This window comes from Pholis gunnellus, assembly GCF_910591455.1.
Source record: "Pholis gunnellus genome assembly, chromosome: 9".
NCBI classification, from domain to species: Eukaryota; Metazoa; Chordata; class Actinopteri; order Perciformes; family Pholidae; genus Pholis; species Pholis gunnellus.
In genome coordinates, this window is record NC_136535.1 from 898,218 (window position 1) to 924,519 (window position 26,302).

The window sequence follows — 26,302 nt, forward strand, 5'->3', positions numbered from 1 at the left end:
CTTGCTGTTCAAGAGCCAATAGTCCACACACAGACAATGCCCTAGCAGTAGCATCAGGCTAGGCCCAGGCCCTAGCAGGGGGATGGGACGGAGCATCGCAGGGGAGGTTGTGGTTGTGAGGGAGTTTTTGATCGAAGAGAAAAATATATTAATTAAAATATAATATAATTAAAATATATTAATATATATATATATACATATATACTATATAATATATATATATATATACAATACAAATCCTTATGACTCATTTGGCTTGATTTTGAGTGAGCGGGTCAATATGACCCTGAACAGCAGAGGTGTCTCATCTCCATTTATTTACATCACCCAATGAAAAAAATGAAGTTTCAAAATGTAAAAAGAAATTAGAAAAAAATACATGTTATGGTAGACTAATGTAATTTACATCAAGGTTTTTCCAATGTACCTAAAAAATAGTTTGAACATGTATTTTTCATTAAAACGAGTGAGTTATCCTCATTGAACTATGATCTATGGAGGGGTGAATAACTCCATTCCAATAAATACTGATTGAATTGTTAGTAATGGTGTTGGTGATGAGGTACAAACTATATTTATTAGGATTTCTTGGTTTCTGACAACTTTTGGATGATTAAACATGCACCGGGTCATACTGACCCGCGAACATCATGGCTGTACCTAAGAAACGAACATAACAGGAGGGTTTTAAGCAATTTCATCCGGTCAGATATGATCAGTGTTCGCGGAGCAACACTGTTGAGGATAGTATCTTGTGAAGTGGAGATTAATGTTCCAGTTGCAGGGAAAACTGGAAGATTGTGGCTGAAAAACATGGGCAGATGGCCGGAGGCTGGTGCCAATTGCTTGAATTTCTGGAACAAAAAACCAGAAAGTGTTGTGGAAAAGAAGTTCAGATTAGGCCAGTTGATGAAGTCTACACCACTGATCCCGAAATCTATTTTTATTCTATACTTAATACCTATTGGTGTCCTGATGATCTTTGAAGAAAGCACTGGAATCAGACAGAGTTCAATGCAACATAGTTTATGTGTGGCTGACACTGGATTTGCCCTTTTAAGTTCTTCCTCTGTTTTCCATTGAAATCACAGGTGAGTTTCTTTCCTGTCATGTGGGTTTGAGTTACGTTTGTATGGTTTTCTAATGTGTGTATTGCATGTACCAGTCTGTCATGGTCAACTTTATCTTTCTAGTAGGAGTTAAAAGCCTTTTCCCTGGTGCATAACTCAACTCTTTTTATCTCAGACCAGCTCTCCCTCTCACAGCACCAGGGCCTTCGCTTGTCTTTTCCATGTCTTACCATACGCCTGCCAGCCTGTGTAGTAGGAACGCCAGTCTCACTATGCACCTGCTACGCCCCCTCAGTTGTTTTTCTACAAGAGACTCTGATCGTTTCTTAAGGCAAACAGGCTGTATACTGACCTATTCAGACCACACTATATTCACACTAGTTCTCAATATGCTGATGTCATATATGTGAGTTTTAGATATATCTAAACAAATAGATATAGTTGATGGCGATATTATGATAAATCAAACTCCAACAAAAGTGAGTCACAAAATGAGTTTTAATAACCTGGGAAGTGGGAGGCTCAGATGATGAACTGGTGCTGTGCCGAAACCAGAGTCAGCCTCTCCGTGAACTGCATTATATCGATGACAATGTGATGGTCTTCTTGGAATTTCGTGCCCCCACAGAATGGCTGCAATGGCGAGTGACTACATTTCGGAGATCGTGGAGAGGAGTAAGGCTGACAACCACCTGCCAATGGAGAAGCTGCTGAAGCTGATGGAAGGGGCTGTGGTTGTGAGAAGCTGGATATTTTCTGGCTTGGTGACGTGGTTGTTTAAAAATAAGATGATGCCATTCCATGAGGAGAGGAACTGGTGCCACAGTTTTTGTTCTGTTTTGCATGCTCCATCGCACGTGACTTAGTCGTGTAAAGAAGAGCGAGCTGCGAAAATGCCACAAAACAGCTTGGGGTCTAGTGTTCCCCAGTATGTTTCCTGGTTGTATTGCTGCAAGTGACGAGTCTTGATATGCGAAAAGAACATGATATGTATGGAAACCATTGCCACCGTACCGCAAGGGCAGGTTGAGGATCAGCGACAAGTAGTCTCCCAACTCTGGCCTGCGGTCAGGAAAGAATGTCGCAATAGAAAGAGAAGGCAAATTTGACTGTTGTGAGTTCCTTGGAGCGGGCTGTTTGAGTTCGATGGAACCATGAGCAGTTAGCTATTCCCTGGGGATGTGAAAATTACATGTGAATGAGTAAATTAATTTCAGTTTCAGCACTACTTAAAAACTCCACCTAACATTTTCACACTTATACGCAACAGATTCTTGCCGGTAACTACATTTTCAATGTAGAAACAGGAGGAAATTAATATTTTTTGCAGATGACTCCATTGTGGAGCCCTATCATTGAAGCAGTATGTGCAGCTGTGGCATCCAATATCAAGGTGGGAGGAGCAAAGGTGGCCGAAAGCAATGGGACAGGAAAGGTAGAAGCAACAGAAGAGGAAAGGATGCTGGGATGAAGGGATGCTTGTGCATGGATTTTTTGTGACGTCTGGGGAAAAGTAATCGCTGGATGAGCTTAAAGAGAGTGGGTTATGACCTGGCCCTATGAAAGGGCTTCTCTGGCCGTGGGATGTGCCATGACTACATGAGGCTCAGAAAGGGAGAGAGGTGTTTGTGATTGTGAGCAGTGAAATGCTTTCCTTTTTTATCAGACTGATGGAAAGGGTCATTGTGATTAACACTCAGTTTTGTAGTGAATCCTGCGGTGTAGGCTGCTAGTCCTTGTTCAGAAAGAGTTTTCCATTTGTTGTGGGGACATTTTCAGTAAAAAATAAAGTGAATGCAATGGATCTTCACATCCTGTCCATCCTGGACAAGGAAGCAAGCCTGACTGGTTCTTTGGTACAAATATATTCAGAGATTAGGAGGAAAAGGAGAGAGGATGGTCTTTTCTCATACGTTGGGGGTCTCCAGAGACACCGGGGCAACATAATTATGATGAAAAGCCATTAAAAAGTGCATTTTGCATAGAATGTGAACTTTTACAGTATGCTTTAGTCTCACAGATGTTTGGTCAGTCTACAATGGGACCATGTTATTTAACTGTCAGAGCTTTACACTTTGTTGGCATTCTCCAGCAGTTCATTCTCACAATAACCAGTTTCCATACATTACCAAACTCATCTCTATTAAGCAAACTATCAAGGGGTATTAAACATGACAACCAGTGAACAGCTGTGATGATCTGTCAGGATGGATCCTTCCCAGAATTGATGACAAATGACATGGTGCATAAGAACCTTTTTATTTTCTGCACTGAATTGGAAAAAAAACAGTAAAAACAAAACCCACTCACTTTCTGCAGAAAGGGGACATAACGTTGACACTGCTCAATGTCTTTGAACATTAGAAAGTCATCAAAACATTACAGATGAAAGAAATGTACAAAAAGATTCCCTCATTACCATAAAAATGTTTTCACAAAAGAAAATTCTGGGATGTAAAGTCTGGATTTAATACAGTGCAAAATGTGTCTATATTAATATAAATGGCATTCAGTCAGTCAGTGGAAGAGGAGGAATGATAATTGATATTCCATAGTCTTAGTGTCCACATTTACGTCAAACAGTCCAACAGAAAAACTCAAAGGAAGTTCAGGATTGCAATTACATATCTACAAAATCTAGCTATGTACACTGTACAGAGATTTAAACATACATCTGTTACAAAGAAAAGAGGAGCTGCATGCCCGAGTGGATCAGGCAGATTATAGTACAATACAGTGACTATCTGAAGCAGTTGCATGTGCAGTTTGCCCTGTTGGCTAGATGTTAACTAAGCCATTCATGACCTGGATAAGACATGGTGAACATGCTACAAAGTAACAGAAAACACCGGGATCAAGTGCCGCTAAAAATGTGTCTGCTCAGCATGGCTTTTCCCCAAATAATGGTGTCACATTTAACAGATCAAGGAAATGGCGCTAAACCAGATAAAACGTGGAAAGCTAGCGCTTGTCAATTATTTTGCCAAAGGTTTTCAACTCTGTAGTGGCGGATAAAATGATCGAAATCGAACTGTTTAATCATTTAATAGTAATGGTCACTATATACATGTATGTGTCAACCACTATTGTTAACAGCAGCTGATAACATTTGGTAACGAGATAAGATGACAATCTTCATATTTATATCAAACTTCCACTTAAATTTCATCCGCTCCGATAGAGTTGGCTGACCACCTCAAAACATTTTGGGGGTTACAAATTAAATATACTGTGAAAAAAAAGTACTGTGCCTTATCTGTATATAAGATAATAATGTTCTTGGCTTCCGCACACAAATATAAAGCATGAAGGTCAATGCTTGGTCACGTTGAACACTTTGGGCTAGTGCAGGGGTCGGCAACCCGCGGCTCCGGAGCCGCATGCGGCTCTTCAGCCCCTCTGATGCGGCTCTCTGATAACGTCGCTGGACACGCCGCCACAAATAAAAAATGTTTTAATAGTTTGTCAACTAAAATGTGCGCCACATCCTATTACGTCGCTGTCAAGCGCCTTTCCCTGCAGGTGGCTAATCATATATGATTTGCAGACCTCCGCCCTCGGTAAACTATTGTAAGCTATTATGTTGAGCACGTTAAGAGCTCTGTAGGAAGCAGAGTTCCTGTGTCTGTGTTTGGGGCTTTTATTGTGGAGGATGAGACGGAAAGAGAAAGAGGTTCTGGTGAAGTGTGAATAAAGGCAGATTACGGAGCCCCGTGTTTATTATTATATTATTATCATAAAGTAATGGGCAACATTAACCCTCGGCTACACTATCAATGGATAAATCCAAAACAGGTAGCAATAAAATGTCAAGAATTGTCTTTATTCTTGTTCTATAATTTCACAAATACAACAAACTATAGTTTTTGTATCTATAATATAACTATATACAAAACTTTATAAGCTGTGGTATCAAATAGCTTCTGAGGCTCCAGAAACATTTTATTTGGTGAAAAATAGGACAAAATGGCTCTTTGGATGGTGAAGGTTGCCGACCCCTGGGCTAGTGAGATGATTGTTAAAATGTCATGGCTTGATGGGTGGTTTGATTTATTTTTGGGAAAGGAGCAAGCACATTCCACATTAAAACAAATACATGTTTTTTTGAAATGTGGCTAGAACATTGTTTAATACTTATTCATCAGTAAGGTCATACTATTTTACAAAGTCTGTACAGTCTTGGAGCATTACAAAGTTTACAAATCCAAGGAAGAAAATGGGGATTTATGTCCTTTTTTATTATAAGAAAGAATTGGTCCAATGGGCTTCTGCGAAGGAGCAGGAACCAGACAATCCTTTCACTTGTAGAGAAATTCTTCAAATATTCTCTACTGCATCTGTACATTTCAATCTCTTTTGGATTAGCCTTTCTCATTCACATTCTCTATTCCATTCTTTTCACATTACAAATGACCCCTATATGAAACAGGAAGGACACTTTTGATTGATCTGCACAGCGGGGACAGGACGGACAACACACTGAGTTTGTCGATCATGCTAAAACTCAACATTGCCATTTCTGGACAGACTTGGGAGGGAGCCCTGTTGTGAAATGTGGTTAAAAATGTATGGTTCTAAAATCGTTGTTATAGTCTATGGTTGTAAACTATAACAATGCATTGCTGTATCTAGCATTGCTGACAAAGCATTTCTTCCTGTAATAACTCTATCTCCTTTCATCTGCTTCGATGGTTGGCTCCTTCTCATCAATTATACATCCCATAGGATCCCTGTACTGGTCAATCAATCACACCTCAGTCTGTTGTTGTGAGTCAGTGATGATAGTCACCCCGCGACGAAGCTCGTCCATACTGTTAAAGTCGCTGCCATGTTCAGAGTCATCCAGCCCACAGGGGGCGGAAATGTCCGAGGCTGATGATGCACCAACAGACAGTCGCATATTTAGAGACACAGAGTCATCAGTGTCCCCATTTCCTGGGCTTACGCCACTCATTGAAGAGCTGAAGTCCCCGTGGGGGGCCTCTCCAACGGGCAGCTGGTGGGGAGGCAAGTATTGGCTGGGGTGGAAGTGTGGACGCCCGGTGCTGCCAGAGCTCAGGGTGCTTTCTTTGGAGACTGGTGGGTTGGTGGGCAGTGGCGTGTAGGGCTCAGCATAGTCCTCAACTGTGGGCAGCGGAGGTGGCAGCTGGTCTTGGCTCAAGAACTCTTCTTCGTGGGGAGGGGGGTAGTCGCTGTCAATGTCATAGCCTCCCAGGTAGTAGTCTGACTCCAGTTCACGGGTGCTTCCTCCAAGGCGGGGGGCTGAGCCTGCTACATCACTGCCAGGACCTGCCTCATAGCCTGGCGCCTCTTCAATGTCTGACAACCTGGTGCTCGGCATCCAGTCAGATGTGTCCCAGTGATATGCTGGACAGTAGAAGAGGAGATGGTTAATAACAATCTAGACAGTGAAAAAAGACAACAACAAAGTAGTCTCCACAATGTGGAGCTTTGCAGCAGAGATGCCTTATTATGCACCAGGAATATAAACAATACAGAGGTGTTGAAGGTTAGGTACATGACAAGGCACAACCTGTTCCCAAAAACATGTTAGGTCTTTAAAAGGTATGTGTCATGCACAACAGGAGCCTTTGAGGGTCGGGGTCACAGGTGTCACAGCATGCTGAGGTTCATGAAGACTTGCAGCACTCAAGCCATGTTGACAGGTTCAAAAAACACAGCAACATTGGATTCTGGATGTTAACAGGATACTTCAAATATCTGGTACATTTTCCTATTGGTCAATGTACCAAAGGGATAAAAAAAAATCATTATCAGTGGATTGTTGGTTCCGATGCACCCTGTACCACTTAAAAACTCCATGCAAATACTTCAAAATGTAGTATGAATACAAAGATAACGTTTATATTTCGTCAGCTTAGTAGCTGTGTCACATTGCAGCAGCGAGACTACAATTACCAGAATACTCACATGCTGTGTTTTTCTTTCTAATTTCAACATTTGTTTTCCTGAGAAGTGACCTATTGTGGTCTTGCAGATAACGACTGGTCAGTCTCAGAAGCAAAAGCAGAAGTAGTATGATATTGTTATAGAGGTAGGAGGCTGTGGTGGAAGATTTGGGTGTCTAATTGTGACATAGGTGACTGCAGACCACAATCGTACCCTAACTTTATCTACAGTGTTTTAGTGCCTGATCAACTTCACTAAACTACAGCCGGTGGTAGATAAGACAACAGTCATATGAATCATTTTTGGCTATTTTGGGTTGTTTTGCAAAGCATTAACTAACAATTATTGGATATGTCATTCTGCCATGGGGCGTCAGATCAGAAAATGCTCATATGGCTCATTTTGGAAGAAGACAAACTAGGTTGTAATACTAATGTGTGCTGTCAAATCAACCATCAGACAGTTGCACTCAAATAGCCCATATAACTACTATTATTATATCATAAGTTATAACGTATATGCGACTGCAAAACTCATCATGTTCAAACTGCAAACAACAGCCAATTATGCTTGGTGTAAATGACTTACATTTAATTGGTCGCGCTTTAGCGAAGCATCTACTGATGATAAATGTCCACCAAAATGCAAAGAAATAGTAAATACAGAGCATCACATGATTTTCTGACTTTGCAAGTTGATGAAGACTGACCCAAGGCAGCATAAGAAGTGAAGTGGTTTGAGGATCCGACAGTCTAACATTACAAAACATCGGTTGTCTCCTCCAAGCAAAGCCAGCTTGCATTTCTTATTTGTCTGCAATGGGACTCAGTTGGGGTCTGCTAAGGTGTTAGCATTGAGCACTGCAGCCAACAATCTACTGACATAGCATAAATGCTGTATCTCATCACAAAGGTTCCTCTGACCAAAAGGACAATGTACCAACAACTCTGCAGATTAATTTAACTGAAGGCAAAGTTCATTTAAGAGCAAATGGTGAGTGAAGCAATGACAAATCAAACAAAAAGACATCCATGCATGAAAGCAGAACACACACTGCTGTAAGACTGAGGCTGTGAAAACTTCATCACGCAACAACTGGTTACCATCACTGAGCTGGAAATACAAATCCAAACAAAGTGACATGGTGGGATGCAGTAAGATGAGAGTTGCAGGCAAACAGTTGTTGGGGAGGAGGTAGAGTGACATCCCTGGGCTGCTAATTCAGCACAACACAAAGAGTGGCAAACAAGCTGTGGGAGGGGTGGGAAATCACATCAAATCATACATACGCACACAAATCTCTGACCCGGAGAGGGGCATGAGCAGTGGAATTAATCAATGACAGAGAAGTAGAAAGATACAGGGGGTAGACAAAATCATTTCAGTCAGGATAGTCTAGATAAGAGATGAAAAGTGCTGATTCCAGATTTGATTTTCAAGCAGATTATCTGGGGTCACTGCTGGACTATAGGCGCGTTGTGGATAGTGTTTTGATGCTACCGGTGGTGGGGCAAGGTGGAAGTTGGATGTTGGTTTCTGTTTGCTTGGAGTAGTTGCAGGTGCAGCAAATTTGATATTAAGGGGCGATTGGCTTTCCTGCAGAAGGATGGAGGAGTGGAGCTTTAGGCCCAATGATGCCCTGCAGAGTTTTCTGTAAACAAACTCAAAGCCTTGTGTGTATCCTTGAGTTGAATGATTTTCCTTCCTCATGAGATGAAGCCGATTTAACATTTTTAAAGTAACCAGTTACAGGTATTTTTCTAGCCTGCCTTTTTCTGGTGAAATACTATATTTCTCAACATATTACTGTCACCTGTTGACAGTATGAAACCAAACGGTGAAAGTGGACATTTGAACTTGATGCTGGCACTAGATCAGGTCAACAAAGTGGAACTTAATGGAAATTTGGTTGAGACATCTCGTTCTGGACCAAATACTATATAGACTGATCTACCAGCATCTTCATCATTAGGCCCTGGTGACAGCAGGCTACAACAATGTATTGAACACCGAAACATACACTGACTGTCTTGACCAAAAAATGACAACAATGCAGCTAATTGACGTACATCGTAATATGAGCCATGTTTTTAAGCTTTAAAATGTAGATTCTGTTAATCCACTAACAAAGTTATTTTCATTGGGTGATTGTTATTTTGTCTACTTGCTGCAGATAGATAGAGATAGAGAAAAAGATAGATGGAAGAAGGTAGGTAGGAGGGTAGGTAGGAGGGTAGGAGGGTAGGTAGGAGGGTAGGTAGGAGGGTAGGTAGGAGGGTAGGTAGGTAGGTGGGGGGGGCTCTGGTAGTCACCTCTGCTGTAGGTTTGACCTTGGTCCATAACTGACACTGTCAGACGGGAAAGAACAACATAACATAGAGCCCTTTAGCATTGGATCATGAGTGTCTGCTTTTCTAAATGTCATTTTACAGGATCAAAGATCATTTAGGTTGGAGGTGCTATGGGAATTTGGGTGAGTCTCTAAATGCTTTTGTTTTATTAACATTTTCAATCATAGCTCACATTTCCCCCCTAAAATGTCCTTCCTGCTGTTTTGATTCTGAGAAACAGATGAAAACTGAATCAGAAACTGTGTTAACAAGCAGCTCATCATTCTACCCACAGAAAACAATGACTGCTTTGCTACTTTTCAACAACTACAACTCATCTGAGCTCATGGGAGCTGTAGTTGTCATAGAGACTGCCTGTGTGTGTCACAGCCACCACTAGGAACTCCAGTTCTTTCTATTAAGTCCCTCTGGATTTTGTCCTTTTCTCTCTTGTCTTTGTATGTTTATGAAGTACATTCATAGAGCAGTGGATAAGCATGAATCTTTTGCTCAAGCTAGTGCGGATGTATCTTTGCCTAAGTTTGCAAAGAATGAATGCACCTCTAACAAATCTGCGTCTGTTTGTGACCACGCCTCTTTCTATTGACTTTGTTTGCATGTGTGCACTATTTAACATGGTGAGGAGGCTGCATGGTCGACCTTACAAAGGGTTTGCCTCCCATACTGAGAAACAACCTGTTTGTTGTTTTTGGTATGAAGACTGGTATGATATTAAGTCATTGTCTTAATATGGTTCAAATCATATCAAAGTGTTCAAGTTTTACTTTCCAGTACAGTGGTAGAGGCTGAAGTAACACAGAATATTGATAGAGGCCCACTGTAATGTTAAAGCTTTTTACAAAGAGCAATAAATGAAACCACCTGTGTCACGGATGGCCAACCATGACCCGCCATAGACCAAACACTCCACTCAAGGTTAACATCACTTGAGGGAGTAAAATGGAGGCACTCGTCATTGAAATCACTTACTGAGGTCATCAGTGAAACACGGTTAGCAACCACTGCTCTATGGAAAAATAATGGAAGAAGAAGAGCTAAACTTGAAGTGAGTTGGACTGACTAACCACTGTGAGAAAGGAGAACATAAATATAAATCTGTCTAAATATAGGGAGCTCATTTATATGTAAGGGTCTACTTACTGAAAGATGCAGTACGTAACACAGAGTGAGTGTTTTTTGCTTTACAGTAACTGCAGACACCTCTGATGACCAGACTGAGACAAAAGAGTGAGAGGAGAGACACAAAGGGGAGAAGACATGGTACCTTCACTTTCGATTGTGTCGACTGCATCATTGACCAGTCGAATGACGGTCACTATGGAGGCTTGTGGAGGAAGAAAAGGAGATAAGTTTTGAAATACAGTCATCCAAAGTGAAAAATGCTCTTCATGGCATTAGTCACACCTGTGGCACTGCTTCTAGCTGCCCACTACCTGTCCTGTCTGCAGACCGGCTCAGTCAAGACTTCTTGCTGATTTTGATGTTTGGGGGCAATTTGCATACAACATTGTTCATATACTGTATATGGAGATACTTTAGGTTGAAATTAAATTAGCAAATAAAACTTCCAAACAAAGATAAATACCTTCACAAATGTAAAGAAAACCACGTGAGAAGAAAACAATAAAGACGATAAAAACCAACAACACCACTGCTTTTTGTCATTTTAGCGCAGACACTGGTGACACCAGTCAGACTTTAACAAGAACAGGAATGAATATGGCAACAGTATCTATATGGCTAATTGTTCATAAAGTTAATCAATTGATGATTAGGGGCAAAAAAAACGTTTTTGAAAGATGATCATTCTGAAAAGTAAAACAATGGTTTGCAAAGAAAATCTAGTGAGAACAGGACGATGCAATGAAAGTGAAACACAAAATCAAAGACACAGTTCCAGCACAAAGGCCACAACGACCAACAGCACACTGTGAAGCGGTCTATACCCCTTAGCTTCTTCAAGAAGGTTTATAATAAAGCTGTTGTGATATCATTATGATTTACAGTTGTGAAAATGTATATTCATTCCTGAATATACATTTTCACATTACATTCCTGCATGATTTTGCAGCAATAACAGCAAGTGGATAATACATGCAAACATAAATGTCTGAAACCTTTGGAGGCAGCAACACTCACTTCCACTCACAATATGTGGTTGCACAGAATAGACAACATATCTGCTAATCTTAATGTGTTAATGAATAATAAAAAAGGTCCTTGGCTAAAATCGCCCCAACTCAGGTTACCTAAAGTTCCTATCTGACCTGAGGAAAGACCATGGGGTGATTAAAATCAGTTAATTCCAGAGGAGATTCATCCTCTGGAAACAATGAATATCCACAGCAAAGTTTAAGTAACTCAAAAATACATTCAAGAGTCTGCACAGCCTGAGATGGTGCTGCTCTGTTCTGTTCTATAACAGTTATCTTGTCTCCAAATTTAGTTTTGAGATTTTTTTGAAAATAAATCTACCATTTAGATTTTGAATGTGTGGTCAATTCATTAAACAATGGCTACTTGATTGTTTGCTCAAATGCTTTCAGAGACCTTCTAACTGGACTAGACTGGCAGGTCTTCTCAGGAGCTAGCAGCCATTTCTACTACTGGAACTACACAGAACTACACAGAACTACACAGAACCTAACCTGTCGCCAATGTACACATTCTAATTTAGTTTCCACTGTACTCTCCTCGCTTTGGGGGTAAATACATTTCAGCAGTGCTCAGAAGTGGCACTAAATCCACATTCAAGGTAATCTCAGGGGACAGAATGGTTAGACAGGCACTGCAAAAAAATATACATATAACATGTCGCCAGGTGTGAATTCTCAGAGATTTTATCAAGTTTAGGCCTTAAAACAGAAAAAGTAATTATTGTAGGTTATTTTAATATTCATGTGGCAGTCTTAAGGACAACACAGGTTTTGCATGGATACTAATGAGTACAGAAGAGAAGAGAGAGACACCCAGTGGAACCAAATAACACACTAGCAAACAAAGCATTTCAAAAGAAAAGAAACACCAAGAAACTGGGGTATTCTGAGAACCCTGAAGCACTCTTGCTGCAGGTGCAAAGTGTATGTCTTACCGTTATCATCACAGGAGTCAGACTGGAAGGAGCTCAGTGATTGGACCTCAGAGTTACTGCTTTTGTTGCTCCCAGAAAAACACGTTACTTCTTCTGCCATGTCAACCATCTTACCTGATGGGAGAGGAGGACGTCAGGAGGTACGAGGCCACTACTTCTAATATAACCTAGTCAAATTATTATCATTAGTCACGTTTCTGTTACTAATACTGCTACTATTACTAGTAGTAGCACTAATAATAGTATTAGTGCTACTACTACTTTTACTACTTTCATTAAATGATTCATTTCTGTCATATAGACTGACTATATTGTTCATTCTGTACACATGACATCTATCACACTTCTGTCCATCCTGGGGGGGGGGGGGGGGTTTTAAATTAATCATTGGCATGCATAAATTAACAAAACATAATGTTGAACCATATTGTTTATTAGTAACAAAATAATCTAAGCTCAAAGGGTCTCATCTCATGTTCAATTAACTTCTTTGTTTCTGAAGAATTCAGTAATTACTCTCCCAAATGAAGCATGTTACAGCTGTTATTTCAATGCACCAGAGACGTATTTAAGCAGCATTGCATATCGTCTTCAGCCATGTATTTAATTCCTTTTTCTTTGTATACGGAGGATCTTCAACACAAGGAATCTTTGAGTTCTATCTTATCTCATTTCCACGGTGTAGCACTGGGCAGAACAACTTGATCAGGACATCTCTAACTTCCATGCTCAATTTATTTACATTTTGACTTTTGTTAATTAAAACAAGAAGTCTGAATTGTATCTGGTCCACATCTCATTTAGATGACCCTGTCCATGCTTTAACAACTTTTATTTTGCACTACATAAGGTTACACAGTGGCACCTAACGAACAAAGCTGTCCAAAGACATTTGAATGAATGTGATAAATCAGTAGTTATCAATCAGTATAATATTTAACTTCAGCAGCCTTCCAAATACCAACGCAGAGCTGCTAGACTGCTGCCAACGCTCCCCTAGAGGACACAAAAAACTGTCCCTAATTTACTAACTCTAACTTATTCTAATTGTATATTCTCCCATCAGCAGGTAGTAACACACACACACTCACCCTCATCATCCCATGGGCTCTTGCGTATGGAGTCACAGTCTGAGCGACAGGGCGACACTGGCGGCAGGTTGGGGGCCACACTGCACACCACCACCCCCCTCCTGGTGGTTCCTGACAGGATCCTTGGTGACTCTGGGTGAAAGGTGCTCATCTCGGTATGCTCCACACCGCGTCCGTCCACCATCTTCTCCAGCGTGGACCGCGGGTCTCCTTGGAAACAGGGCGTGTATGCCATGGGCCTCACAGGGACCTGTGGAGGTCCCATCATCCCACCCCCTCCCACTACAGTGGCCCCCAGCCCCGGCTCAGAGTACAGGTTGAGAGGGTCTCCTGGTGTGCAGTGTAGGGTCTTAAATTGAACACCGTTGGCCTTGTTGAGGAGTGCTGCAGTGGCTGGGTCCTGGACCAGAGACAGGTTGTTCCGAGAGTAGCTCTTCTGGAAAACCTTCTTTCGGAAAGCGATGAAGAGGATGATGAGGGTGATAATGACCAAAAGCACCACAGCAATTCCGATCAGCTCCTCTTTACCGACCACAGTGTGACCGGCCTGCATGTCTGGGACGACAACGGGCCGAAGACCACAGCGCTGGCCCACGAAGCCTGCTGTGCAGTTGCAGTAGAAGGAACCATAAGTGTTGACGCAGACGCCACCGTTCTCACACTCACCCTCTGGATTGCTGCGGTCACATTCGTTCACATCTTCCTCACAGCTGCAGCATGGAGGGATGGAGGAAAGAGGAGAAAGATCTGGAGTGAGATGATAGTGTATGAATACCTTGTGACTGCTCAGTTACCTGCTCACAGATGGATCGCTGTACAACAGCCAGAGAGTGAGAGAGTAAGAGATGCACTGCAGATAGATTGGAGAAGAAGTCCCTGTTGTGTGCAGTTTCCAGTGCAATTTAGCTTTAAACTATTTTAAAGAGAGTGTAGGAGCCAGGTATGGCCTGTGTCATTTTGTATACCTTTTTTGGTCACTTCCAGTAATTGAGTCACGTGGTGTTGAGGAAAGCAATGGGGATATCAGCTGTTCAGTGGTTTAGTTGCAGGATTGGAAGGTGAGGGGGTGAGAGAGGGAGCCTTATTTTTTGTTGACCGCTAGTTCACGCTATTACGCACTATTACTAGAATCAACGTTTGTTGTTTACAAATAAACACTCAAAACTCAACCACTGGATCCGGAAATCATTCATAGCCAGCGCGTCTGCAAGTCTAATCTCCCCTACTTAGCCTCTCGGTGACTATTTGAAAGTTGCTGTTAGTCACCTACAGAGAGTGTGAGGGAGAGGGCAAATAATGTCGATGAAAAGTTTACTTCTTGATTTTGGAAAGGACACTTGCTCATCCATCCAGTTTTATAAAAGATCTTAGATTTTTTAATTTACAAATCGGTGGCTCAGTCATTACAAACTCCCCAAAGCCACAAACCTCGATTTCAAATTATATTAGAGAGCCCAAAGTTAACAAAGCCGTTAGGTTTGCTGTCTACATGTCAAAGTGTCCTCCTGCAAGATACTGAACCCGAATTGCTGTGCGTATGAATGTTTATGGCTGCTGATGAGCAGGTGGCACTTAGTATGTGTGTGAATGGGTAAATGCTGCTTTGCGTTGTCGCTAAGGCCGGAAAATGATTTATAAACGCAGTGCATTTACCATTTCATGGGATTTCATGATTATTTTTAAACTTATATCTTTTTCCAGAATCAGTCTCTCTGTTTCTCTGGATCATTTCTTCTGCAGAAAGTAGTTCCAGACTCTTTCAATGAGCAGCACAATCTAACTTCGTATTGGGAAGGACACAGATATTTCCAAACCTGGACAAATAAAACCAAAAGGCATGAAACAAAATAGATTTTACTCAGAATGTGGGTGAATCAATCCTTTAAGGTCCTTAAGTTCAGCTTTGTGTGTTTGAACTGGAACTCACATCAGACCCTTGAAGCCCCTCCTGCAGCTGCAGAGGAAGGCGTTGCCGATGGTCTTACATATGCCACCGTTCTGACATGGGTTGGGAACACACGCCGTTATCTCCATCTCACAGCGCCCTCCGGTGTACAGGGGATGACAGCTGCATGAGAATCCTGGCAGACAGACAGAAGATACACTTCATTAAGAATCCAGAGCAGTCAGTGCACTGTTCACAAGTCAAACACACTCGTCCCTTTAAAAAGATCACACACACACACATGCTCTCAAGGGATTGGGTCTGACACACGACTTTAAATCACAAAAGAAAACGCTGAGGAATTAGCATTTTTCATTGTGTGAACACAATACATCTGAGTCAAACACTGACATTTCCACAGCGCTGTGCAAATGACAACACTGGGCTGCTGCAATTCCCACGGTGCTTTGCTCATTACAGTGTAAATGAGGAACATGTGGCGTGTGGGAGGTCTTCCAGCAGTGTTTAGTAAGGCCTGCTGCTACTGTAACCTGTGCTGACACTGTAGTTGGGGATTTCTATCATCAGCTGTTGATCACAAGTCTTCCTTAATAACCTCTTGATGTCCTCTTCTCTCTCTCTTTGAGTGGTGATAGAGGAGTCTGGATTTATATGCTCTGTCTGAAAAGTGCCTGGCTTGAATCAGGAGTTGTTAGAACAGCTGAACCTTACAAATGGTAAATGGACTTGTACTTGCGTAGCGCTCTTCTAGTCTTCCGACCACTCTAAGGTGCCACCTACCCATCAGGACTAACTAATCACTCACACACCGATGAGGGGCGACCCGCTCAACCTTCCACTATTAGTGAGTGTAGCAAAACTTGATATCTCTTCTTTCTATGAGCCATAAAGCGCCATTAAAACAGATCAATGAGTTCCTTCATCACCATGAACACACACACTCTAGTTTATTTTGACTGCAGCTGCCAGAAATACTCAATAGACCACCAAATGTTTCCAAATGCACTATTTCCTCCTGCCCGAGTAACATTTGTTAGAAGTAGCAGCTGTTTAGAAAATGACTGAGCCTTTTAAAAAATGAGACAATAGATTTGTGAGCTGTTTACCAACCAATGGATTAAGGGCTGAGAGACACAGACAGGGTAGTGAAGTCACAAAGTATTGAAAGACTAATACATTGTTGGTTTTGGTCTTTTTACAGGATCTCATCAACACCTGCCTGATCCTTTAAAATCACTCAATATTTTTATACCTGACAAACTATATATTATTGTTATGAAAGTCTTTGAGTGTTTGACATGTTCAAATGTGGTCAAAAAATGAATTACCAGTAAATATAGAAATAGATATAACATCTTAGAAATGTATTTATCCATATCAAGTTTGGGATTCTATGAGCAAAGTTGAATTTTGATAGAAGTTTGTGTCAAATGAATAGAATGTATTCTGAGAAGCCAAAAAATAGAAACACCTTCCAGCCCTCTAATAAACACTAATTGTATTTGTTTTATATTTAGTCCTCTTAAATGACATACTGTGTACAGAGGAGCAAAACTACTCCTTCAGTTACAATACAGTCTCATAGAAAACTCGGCTTAAAAAGACACAGTGTAGAAGTGATTCCTGGATTTGATTGAAGTATACAATCATTTCTATGTTCTGGTCACTCAGTGTACTTATAATCTTAGTACAGCAGTAAGGCTACACACAATAAAAACTGCAGATCTGTGTTATAAATGAATTTCAAATTTGATATGAGACAATTTCATGAACAATAGGTTCATTAGAAGTTACTATAAGGAACATTCATTTTGTGTGATTGTGGCGGTCCCTGTGGATGACAGTGGTATAGTTTCTGAGCACCAGAGTCCCGTAAGGAAACCTGGACTCTCACTGCAGCAGGTCTGACTGTCTGCCCTGCTCAGTCCTGGTTCTGGTTCTCCCGTGGGCCCAGGGTGTACACAGACCACAGAGGCTTTCATGATCCGTTCCTCAGATTATTTAACTTATTAAATACAACATACAAAACTATTGTATATCAATTATTCCCTTTCTTAAGCCATCAAGGTTTAGTTTCATAGTTCAGAGATGTTTTAGGTAAGAGGGGCATGTCAGCCAATCATATGAGCACTGATCATGGTTTGAACAATCTACTGACTTTACTGATACACTTTATACAGTTTGCACTGTCAAAACAATGTTTACACAAACTTTATTTTATTATTACTTCGTAACGTTTCTATTCTTTTTGTGTACTTTTATCTTTAGTAAGGTTTCTTGAATTCTTTTTGTGTATTTTTATCTTGTATATTGTTTGGCTGAGGGCTACCAAACCAAATTTCGTTGTATCACTACAATGACAATAAAAACCTCTTTATCTTTATCTTATCAACTTTTAACTCTTATTCCAATTATTTCTAAATAACAAAAAAATAATCACTTTCAATACATTTTGACTAAATTGTCAAAGAAAAAAAATGTGCCAATAATACAACCACATTCTTTTAAACCATTGAATCACTTTTTCAGGTGCGGGGACTGAAAAAGTGATTCAGCCCGATGTAGACATCGTTTCATCAATCATGGCTAAAATAACCACGATTGCTGCCTTGTACATGTTGTGGAAGTCCCAGATATCATGTTAGGGAGGAGGATCATCCCGAGTATTCAATGTCTCTTGCTAGCCACATGTCAGCAGGTTTAATACAGCTGTAGGAACCCAACATCTTGTTGCTGTGATTTAATTGCAATAAACAGATATACAGGATGTAGAAATAGCTACATAATGATGCAGACTTTCTTTTAAAGTCTGAATTCATGCAGTCAGGTCTGTCTACAAGACGACAGGCAAACAACTTGAATGGAGCTCGATCAGTGCTAGAGTATGCTAACATTGTAGCTGCTCCATCAACACTCAAAATAACACCATACGGCAGCGTTGTTATTGTTTGTACCATATAGTTTGTACAAATGTATTTAAACTAGTGCTGGGCAAGTTAACGCGTTATTATCGCGTTAATGCATTAATTTATGCGACAATTATTTTATCGTGCGTTGACGCATTTTTTTAAAATGATTATTTTGAAAGTCCGTTGCTCACTGGCAACGCTGGAGGAAGTCTTCGGCAGACTACGTTGGATGCAGCGTGTGGGAGAAGTATAGATAAACACAGCAGAGTGGATAGCTACAACCTGCAGCCGATTAGTGTTGTGGAAGATGTCGGCCTGAGAAACGTTCTCAAGGTGCGTTTGCGTCGCGTTTGGTGTGAACGCACCTTTAGGATCACAATGAATGACGGCATGTATGAGCCTCAATACGCACCATCACAAGAAGAATACACGAGTTGTATGAAAAGGAGAGGACTAAAGCGACGGCGTTACAACGTGCACCAGCTGTTGCCCTCACTGGAGACTACTGGACATCGCTGGGTAACCATCATCACCTCGGAGTTACAGCATTATATTGATGAACAGTAGAGCTGCATTCACATGCTCTGACTGTCATGAAGACAGAAGACAGACATTTTGATGAAACGTGTGCGGAACATTGTATGCATGTTGCACAGCAGTGGAACGTTTCACATAAAGTCAGCACACTGAGCACAGATGCAAGAAATATGATCGCTGCTGTGTAAAGGGAATACTGCTGTTAAAAATAACCTTATTTGTTTCAAACATTTTTTAAATAAATACACTTTATTTTAAAATAAAGTGTATTGAAAAAGTGTATTGCGCACTTTATTTTAAAATAAAAGTGCACAATACACTACTTTTGAATTCATTATTGAACTTTGCCATAACAATTTCATTAATCGCAAAAAAATCATGCGATTAAAAATTGTAATGGTTGCCCAGCACTAATTTATACACAGTTTGGTCCGGTCTCTACTAATATGAGGTACCGTAGAGCTTTTACCTCCATTTCTGATTCAACAGCAGGACGTCAGGGATGATGAGAGGAGAATCTCAGTGCTGATAGGCTTTCGAGACACAGCGTTGCACGAATTTTTTGCTCGAGTTGAAATATTTCAACAACGCGAAAGAGGCGAATGGCGTAGTGTGATTTTGTATCTCCTCGGGTCCATTCGCATCTTTGCATTGACTTTGTATGTAATCTCGTCGCGCACATAATTCCTGTTCCTCACCCCCAGAAGGCAGGCTGGTGCAGGTGGCTCCATTGCGACAGGGCTGCTGCAGGCAGGCGTCAGGATAGAGGATGCAGCCCAGCTTCAGCTCCGTCAGTCCTACCACCTCCGCATAGCGCGAGCGTTTGTTCTGCAGCGGCAGCTCGTTGTTGTTCAACATGACCGAGTCTAGGCAGCCCTGGAAACCCTCAAGCACCCGCGGGTCCTTCTGGGAGTCCACGAGGCTGCGAGAGTTGGGGTGCTGCACCTGAGGAGAGAAGGGTCAGAGATTAATACATGAACTTCCAAAGACAGCCTCAAGATGTGATGACTGACCACCTGCTATTCACAAGAAGAGAAGAAAATGAACCAAGAACACAGGCACACAGTATTTGTGAGGAATCTCAGGTAAGTCATGCATTTCCTTTCACTAAACATTACATTTTACAATTTTACTGATTTTGTTTCTCCTCAAAATCCATTTTAAAGGAGTTGATTGCTTTCATCAAAATGTTCAGTGTAAATTCTGTGGTAGAATTAGTAGTTTGTAGGCTATATAGTGCACACGCCTTTTAGTGAGGCTAATTATTAGGGAATATTAGGGCATAACTACCTCCTACCACTTTGGATAATTATTAAGCACAATGTGTAATACATGCTCTAAAAAATAAATATCACATTCTAGCTGAAACGCATCTTTCATTTGCAAAGCATATGGTAAATAGAAACAGCTGTAAATGGTCTCCTACATTTTTAGTTTGCAGATAGAAATGTGCATGTTTCTATGCATTTCTATCTGCAAACTAAAAATGCATTTGTGTTAAATGCATTTTACAACCTGTTTTTTTCTTTCATAGACATTACAACCACAGACCAGTTTCACAAGTTTCACAACCAGTTATTTGGAAGTGAAAACAAAGATGCGTTTCAACTAGAAAGTCATCTATCAGCTTAAGCTGACAAATGTTCATTTTTAATTTATTTTTTAGATTTGTAGGTATGCACGCTGCTGTTCTCCCTTATATGACCATCTGAAACCTCAGTGATAGCTGCAGCTCCTCATTGACTGACCAGTGCTCCAAAGTAGATGGTTCTGTCCGGAGCAAGCGGTTGTATGAATGGTTGTCCACGTCGTCGCTCAACGTAGCTGTCATCCAGCGCCAGGCTGCTGAAGTTGCGATTTAGCTCCAGTGCCACCGTGTGCCAGCTGCCATCATTGATACGACGGCCGGAGATGCCCAACATGTCGGGACTGTCGCCACCACCACCAAGGCCACAGGCCAGCTGGAACCACAGCTTCCCCTCCTCCAGCTACACACACACACGCTTTAATGTTGTACAGTATATCTAATCAGGCAGTTCATTTATGACAGTTGTCTTGTTTGTCTTCTATCGAAGTCTCATTCAAACAGTTCAAATCCCTTGTTAGGATCACTTTCATAGCTAGTGTATATTCAAACTTCCATTAGCAGCTGTGCATAACGAGCATGATTCTGCAGCTTTCCAAAATGTTAACTGCAGAATTTGGTTAGTGTTCTGAAAAGTAACAAAAATGTCTGATTAATACCATACCGAATGACAAAACGGCATCCACCGTATACAAAAGGATCTTTATCGCAAATCTTTTAAACTGCTGTCTAATCAAACAATGTTAATGTTCTACTGATATACTATTACAGGGTTTCTTTACTTAGCCTGTCTACATTTCAACTGCTAAATCTCTCAGGAGTCGTCTAGTTGTCTGACATATCTGTCAAATATATCTAATCATTACAACTAAATAGAAGTTTATAATTACATAACAACTTTAACATTAATATGGTGCATGAGACCATATTTCTGTCAACGTGTTTGTTTTTTAAAGGATGGGCCCACAAAGAGCCGAGCAGCAGCTGTTGCTGTGTGTGTTGGTGTATGTACCTTGAGCACAGTGCAGGGCTCAGTGTGTGTGTACATAATGATTCCTCTGCTTTGCAGTGTTCGGATCCTGAGGCTAACTTTCAGCTCCGGCTGCAGCCGCTCAGACAGTCTGTACTTGATGTAGCTGTTTCCTGAGAAACTCAGAGACGAATGGCCTGGACCCGCCCCCCACACAAACAGACACATGGGTTAATGAATCACATTCCAGAGCAGGTATTCATGACATCGCAAGCACATTAAAATGTTGTTGTTGCAAGTATTATTTTCACACATCAAAACTATTCACCCAGACTTGAATATGTAGTGTGTTCCCTCTCTTTCTCACTCACCTGCACACTCTCCCAGTTTGCCTGGTGGACACTGACACGCGTAGCGCCCTCTGGTGGCCTCAACTGAAACACATTGCATGTCTGCTGGACACGGCTGGTCCTCACACTGTTCGGACAGGACAGCACAATTGGCATCTGTAAACGCACGCCCGCACACAAGGACAGAGAGAAAATACACTTATCATACTGCCATAAAGAACACGAACTGAAAGAAAAACAGAGGAAACATTATCAACATGTAATATTGATCTGAAAACCGGCACTGAAATATAATTAACTGAATGAATAGATAGATCAATAAACCATTTGAACCATTTACTCAACTGACTGTGTGGTTTAGAGAAACACCACCTATATGTATATACATGCATACATACATATACATACATGTATATGTATGTATACACATACATATATCGGTGGTGGGCCGTCAGGGCCAGCTAAGCCTTCCCTGCTGGCCTAAACAGAATCACAAAGTTATAGCTATTTTATAATTTAATAATTTTTCACAAATACACTACATGTATGATCATTTTTTTCCCCATTATCTTATTTTCTCATTGCACAGCTCCTGTCTTCCTCAGTCGCTCTGCTTCCAGCACAGCTTGTTTTAAGGAGAGCTTTTATCCAATCAGATTCAGCCCCTATGTCTCTATGTAAGGAGAGAGGCCCGATGTCCTCTAGAGAGACTTTGCAGATTAAAGTATATGGGGACGATATTGTTGATCGTCATAGTTTTCAACCAATCAGATCTTTAGTTTGACATGTTGGGCGTATTCTTTGACGTGCCAGTGGTACTCAGGTAGCCTCCTAAGTACGTCTGCATTAATGTGCGCCGTGATTGGTCAGTGGGCCAGCGTGACTTTTGACAAACAGAAAGCTAACTAGCAAATCTTAGTGTTTAGTAAGAGTTCAAGTTAAAACATGTAAGAGAAGTTATGACATTTTTAGCGTTTAGCTTGGTGTAGATTCTTTTTTTTTACCTAGCTGTGTTTTTTTAACACTCAATGGCTGAAGGAGGAGAAATGGATTGCTGGAGAAGGACATTTCCAGAAAAACTGGAACCGTACCGATGTTCTGTACAACCACGGATTTAAACTCTTTGTTAACAAAGAAAGGAGGATGGACTTTGTCTTAAGTGAACAGCAGCTGTGGTTAGTGAACTGCTTTTGTGTTTTTATATCTGCAGTAGCGTATCTACTGTGTTCATTTGTCTATCATGTCATTTTTATGAATAATATCAATGGCTCGTGCTCTAGCGCTGCAGCGTTTCTGGATTGATTTGTTGCTTTGTCATATAAATATATGTGACTGGTTCTTGTGAGTTTGTTCTTGTCATTATGTTAATTACATTGATTTGGACTATATGCATTGGCCGTTACTTACGAAGCATCCCGTCATGCGCGGGGTTATTGTCCTGACAATTGAATCCGTTCGGGCTGTTGTTTCCCCGCTTAGCCTCCCTGAAGACACGTGCAGTGCCACTGCATCAGCTGTTTTTTGTTATTGTTCCGGGTTCAGAGGTCACACAGTCCGGTGTCTCCTACATGAGTGCAGTCCACCAAAAACATTATATTTCCCACAATTTAAGCTTCTGCATTTTCCAAATGCACTAGTATTATTCGAACATATTGTTCGGTTTCGTAAGCCTCGTACCGAACGGTTTAATACGAATACGTGTATTATTACACCCCTAGAAACAAATAACCATAGCTGTGATGTCATAATGAGGTTATTAGGAGATGGCTCATAGGACAGCACAGAAGGACCAGGTATAAAATGCACGGCCCGCCACTGATATATATATACATATATATCAGTGGCGGGCCGTGCATTTTATACATACATATATACAGGACTGTCTCAGAAAATTTGAATATTGTGATAATCCCCATACGAGTGATTTAGTTTACTGAACCAAGCTGAGTGTTTTTCAAGGCTCAGGAAACCCTTGCAGGTGTTTCGAGTTAATTAGAAGATTCAAGTGATTAGTTGAATACCCTACTAGTATACTTTTTCATGATATTCTAATATTTAGAGATAGGATATTTGAGTTTTCTTAAGCTGTAAGCCATAATCAGCAATATTAAAAGAATAAAAGGCTTGCAATATTTCAGTTGATTTGTAATGAATCCAGAATGCATGACATTTTTGTTTTTTTAAATTGCATTACACAAAATAAAGAACTTTATCACAATATTCTAATTTTCTGAGACAGTCCTGTATATATGTATGTATAAAATGCACGGCCCGCCACTGATATATATACATACATATATATCAGTGGCGGGCCGTGCATTTTATACATATATATATATATATATATATATATATATATATATATATGGGTCATTGACAAATAAGGCTTCTAAAAAGGTCATTTTTAAAATGATCTTCAAAATGGATGTAATGCATATTTTTGTGTCCGGAACAATGTGGTGAAACAAGGCTAAGTTGTGAACCAACTTTTCATAGTGTTTTAAATAGTTTTTTAAAGTATTTTTTAACTTGACAGGCTATAAAATGTCAGGTGGCGCAACCACATATTAATAAAAAAATATATATTTTCCTAATATTTATTCAAACTGAAATTTTTGACATTTAAACATAATAATACAAATATACAAATGAATACATTCAATACAATAGTTCTTCACATCATATTAAGCAAACAAAAATTCACTTTAACCTATTATTTATTGCTTTAAATTAATATTTTAACTAGTCACACCACCATGACATTTATCAGTTGTGCAACCTGACAATATTAGTAATCACAGGAAATATGCAGAAAATTTGCATTTTTATTTCTCTTTTGAAGTAAAAGTCTCTTTTGAAGTAAAAGTAGTAAATATTTCATAGTAATCATGTTTAGCACATAACTGGAATAGGCAAAATCACAGTCACTTCCGCCCTGGCTGTTGCAGCTTCTACCTCATCGTAGCAGCGTTCTGCACACGCTCCACACAGGACCTGCTGTCTGCTCCCTGTGTCGTGCTGATTTTGCTTTACTTGACAGTGGCGTCCTTAATAGTTAAAAAATATTCATTAATATCATCAAAATAGTTTGAAAGTGTATAATATCTTTAATTAACTTAACACTGTTCAAATTTTGAATTTTTTTTAATATAATGTTAGAGCTTTAAATATAATATCATAAAGTGACACTTTGCAGTTGCACCACCTGATTGACTGGTTGCTCCACCTGACATTTGCAACTTATTTTAAATTAAACAGGCATCTACTAGGACACTAGCGTTAGCTTTTGTTCTTGCTAACAATTTCATACATATACATTTTAAATAGAATAAAGACATTTATGATAAAATAACATTTTTCTAGTTTTACATTGGTTGTACCACCCGACATGGAAAGTGAACTGCTCTACCTATAAGTTGAAAGTAGCTGTTTTAATCAATATTCAAAAGAGATATAAAAACATTTTCACTCTGCTATAAAGGTCAATTGAGGTCCTCTTGATGATGCAATATCCTGTTTACTGTTTTGCACTTTAATTTCATAATAAAAGTCCCATATTTACAGTTGTGCCACCCTGACATTAGAGAACATTCAAATTGCTGGACAAAAGTTTTTAAATTATCGCAACAGCTTAAAACTATTGGTATTTGTAAAAAATTGGTTTATTTGAATCGTTTCAACAATAAAAGCATGCCATAGTATTTTATTTTGACTTTATAATCATTTACATACCTTTTTTTAATAGTTTTCTTAGTCTGTTCATCTGCTAGGACAGGTGCATTGCCTGACATTTTCAGGGCTTGAGGTGCCAAAACATAAAATAATATATATTATTTGATTGTACTGAAAATGTATCACAACTGGATAGGTTTTATAGAATGAAATGATATATGTCATGAATTGATACAATTATTTTAAAAGGAAATAGTGGACTCGGACACAAAAATATGCACGTCATGTCATTGACCCATATATTAGTGCTGGGCAACGATTAACATTTTTAATCGCGATTAATTGCACGATTGTTCTGCGATTAATTTTTAAAAACTCTAAAAAAAATATTTAAATGAATCATTTATTTTTTGCTTTTTTTGGTATTTTGGTCAGACACATATGCAACGCTGATTACTGTAATATGTGTGGTGTTTGTTATGTACGTTGGTACATAGAGGGTGATAAGGAACTGTACTTGGAAGGGCTTAGGACCCAGGGGAATGTATGTGAAGCATGGAACCTGTAGTCTGTACCATGGCAGTAACGTGCATGTGGAAGTTATGCTAATAAAGAGTTGCAGTTAACAGCAGTTTGTTCTTACGTGCTTTATATGTTTATTTAAAATCACGACAATATGCATTTTGATATTGTTACGATCCTGAAACGAGACGATCGCGCGCGTGCGTGCGCGTGCGTGCGCGTGTACGTGTGTGTGTGAGACAGGAGGGACCGACGGTTCCGGACCGGGCGTGTCACCCGGTGGGGGGGGGAGAGCGGCAGCAGCAGGAAGAGACGGAAGTGACGCCACACAAACACAG

General features: G+C 40.3%; 1 protein-coding gene across 1 annotated transcript in view; it reads right to left on the minus strand.

The window, feature by feature from the left end:
* Positions 1-5,607: 5,607 nt before the first annotated feature.
* fat3a (FAT atypical cadherin 3a) overlaps positions 5,608-26,302 on the minus strand; it is a gene marked incomplete at its 5' end in the record, with an annotated part of 122,394 nt that continues 101,699 nt past the window's right edge. Inside the window, 10 exons of the mRNA XM_079166666.1 lie at positions 5,608-6,437; positions 9,293-9,328; positions 10,596-10,655; positions 12,423-12,536; positions 13,514-14,223; positions 15,441-15,594; positions 19,564-19,810; positions 20,614-20,853; positions 21,463-21,617; positions 21,792-21,926. Of these exons, the coding sequence (XP_079022792.1) occupies positions 5,818-6,437; positions 9,293-9,328; positions 10,596-10,655; positions 12,423-12,536; positions 13,514-14,223; positions 15,441-15,594; positions 19,564-19,810; positions 20,614-20,853; positions 21,463-21,617; positions 21,792-21,926 (2,471 nt within the window). The 3' untranslated portion in view covers positions 5,608-5,817. The remainder of the gene's footprint in view (positions 6,438-9,292; positions 9,329-10,595; positions 10,656-12,422; positions 12,537-13,513; positions 14,224-15,440; positions 15,595-19,563; positions 19,811-20,613; positions 20,854-21,462; positions 21,618-21,791; positions 21,927-26,302) is intronic.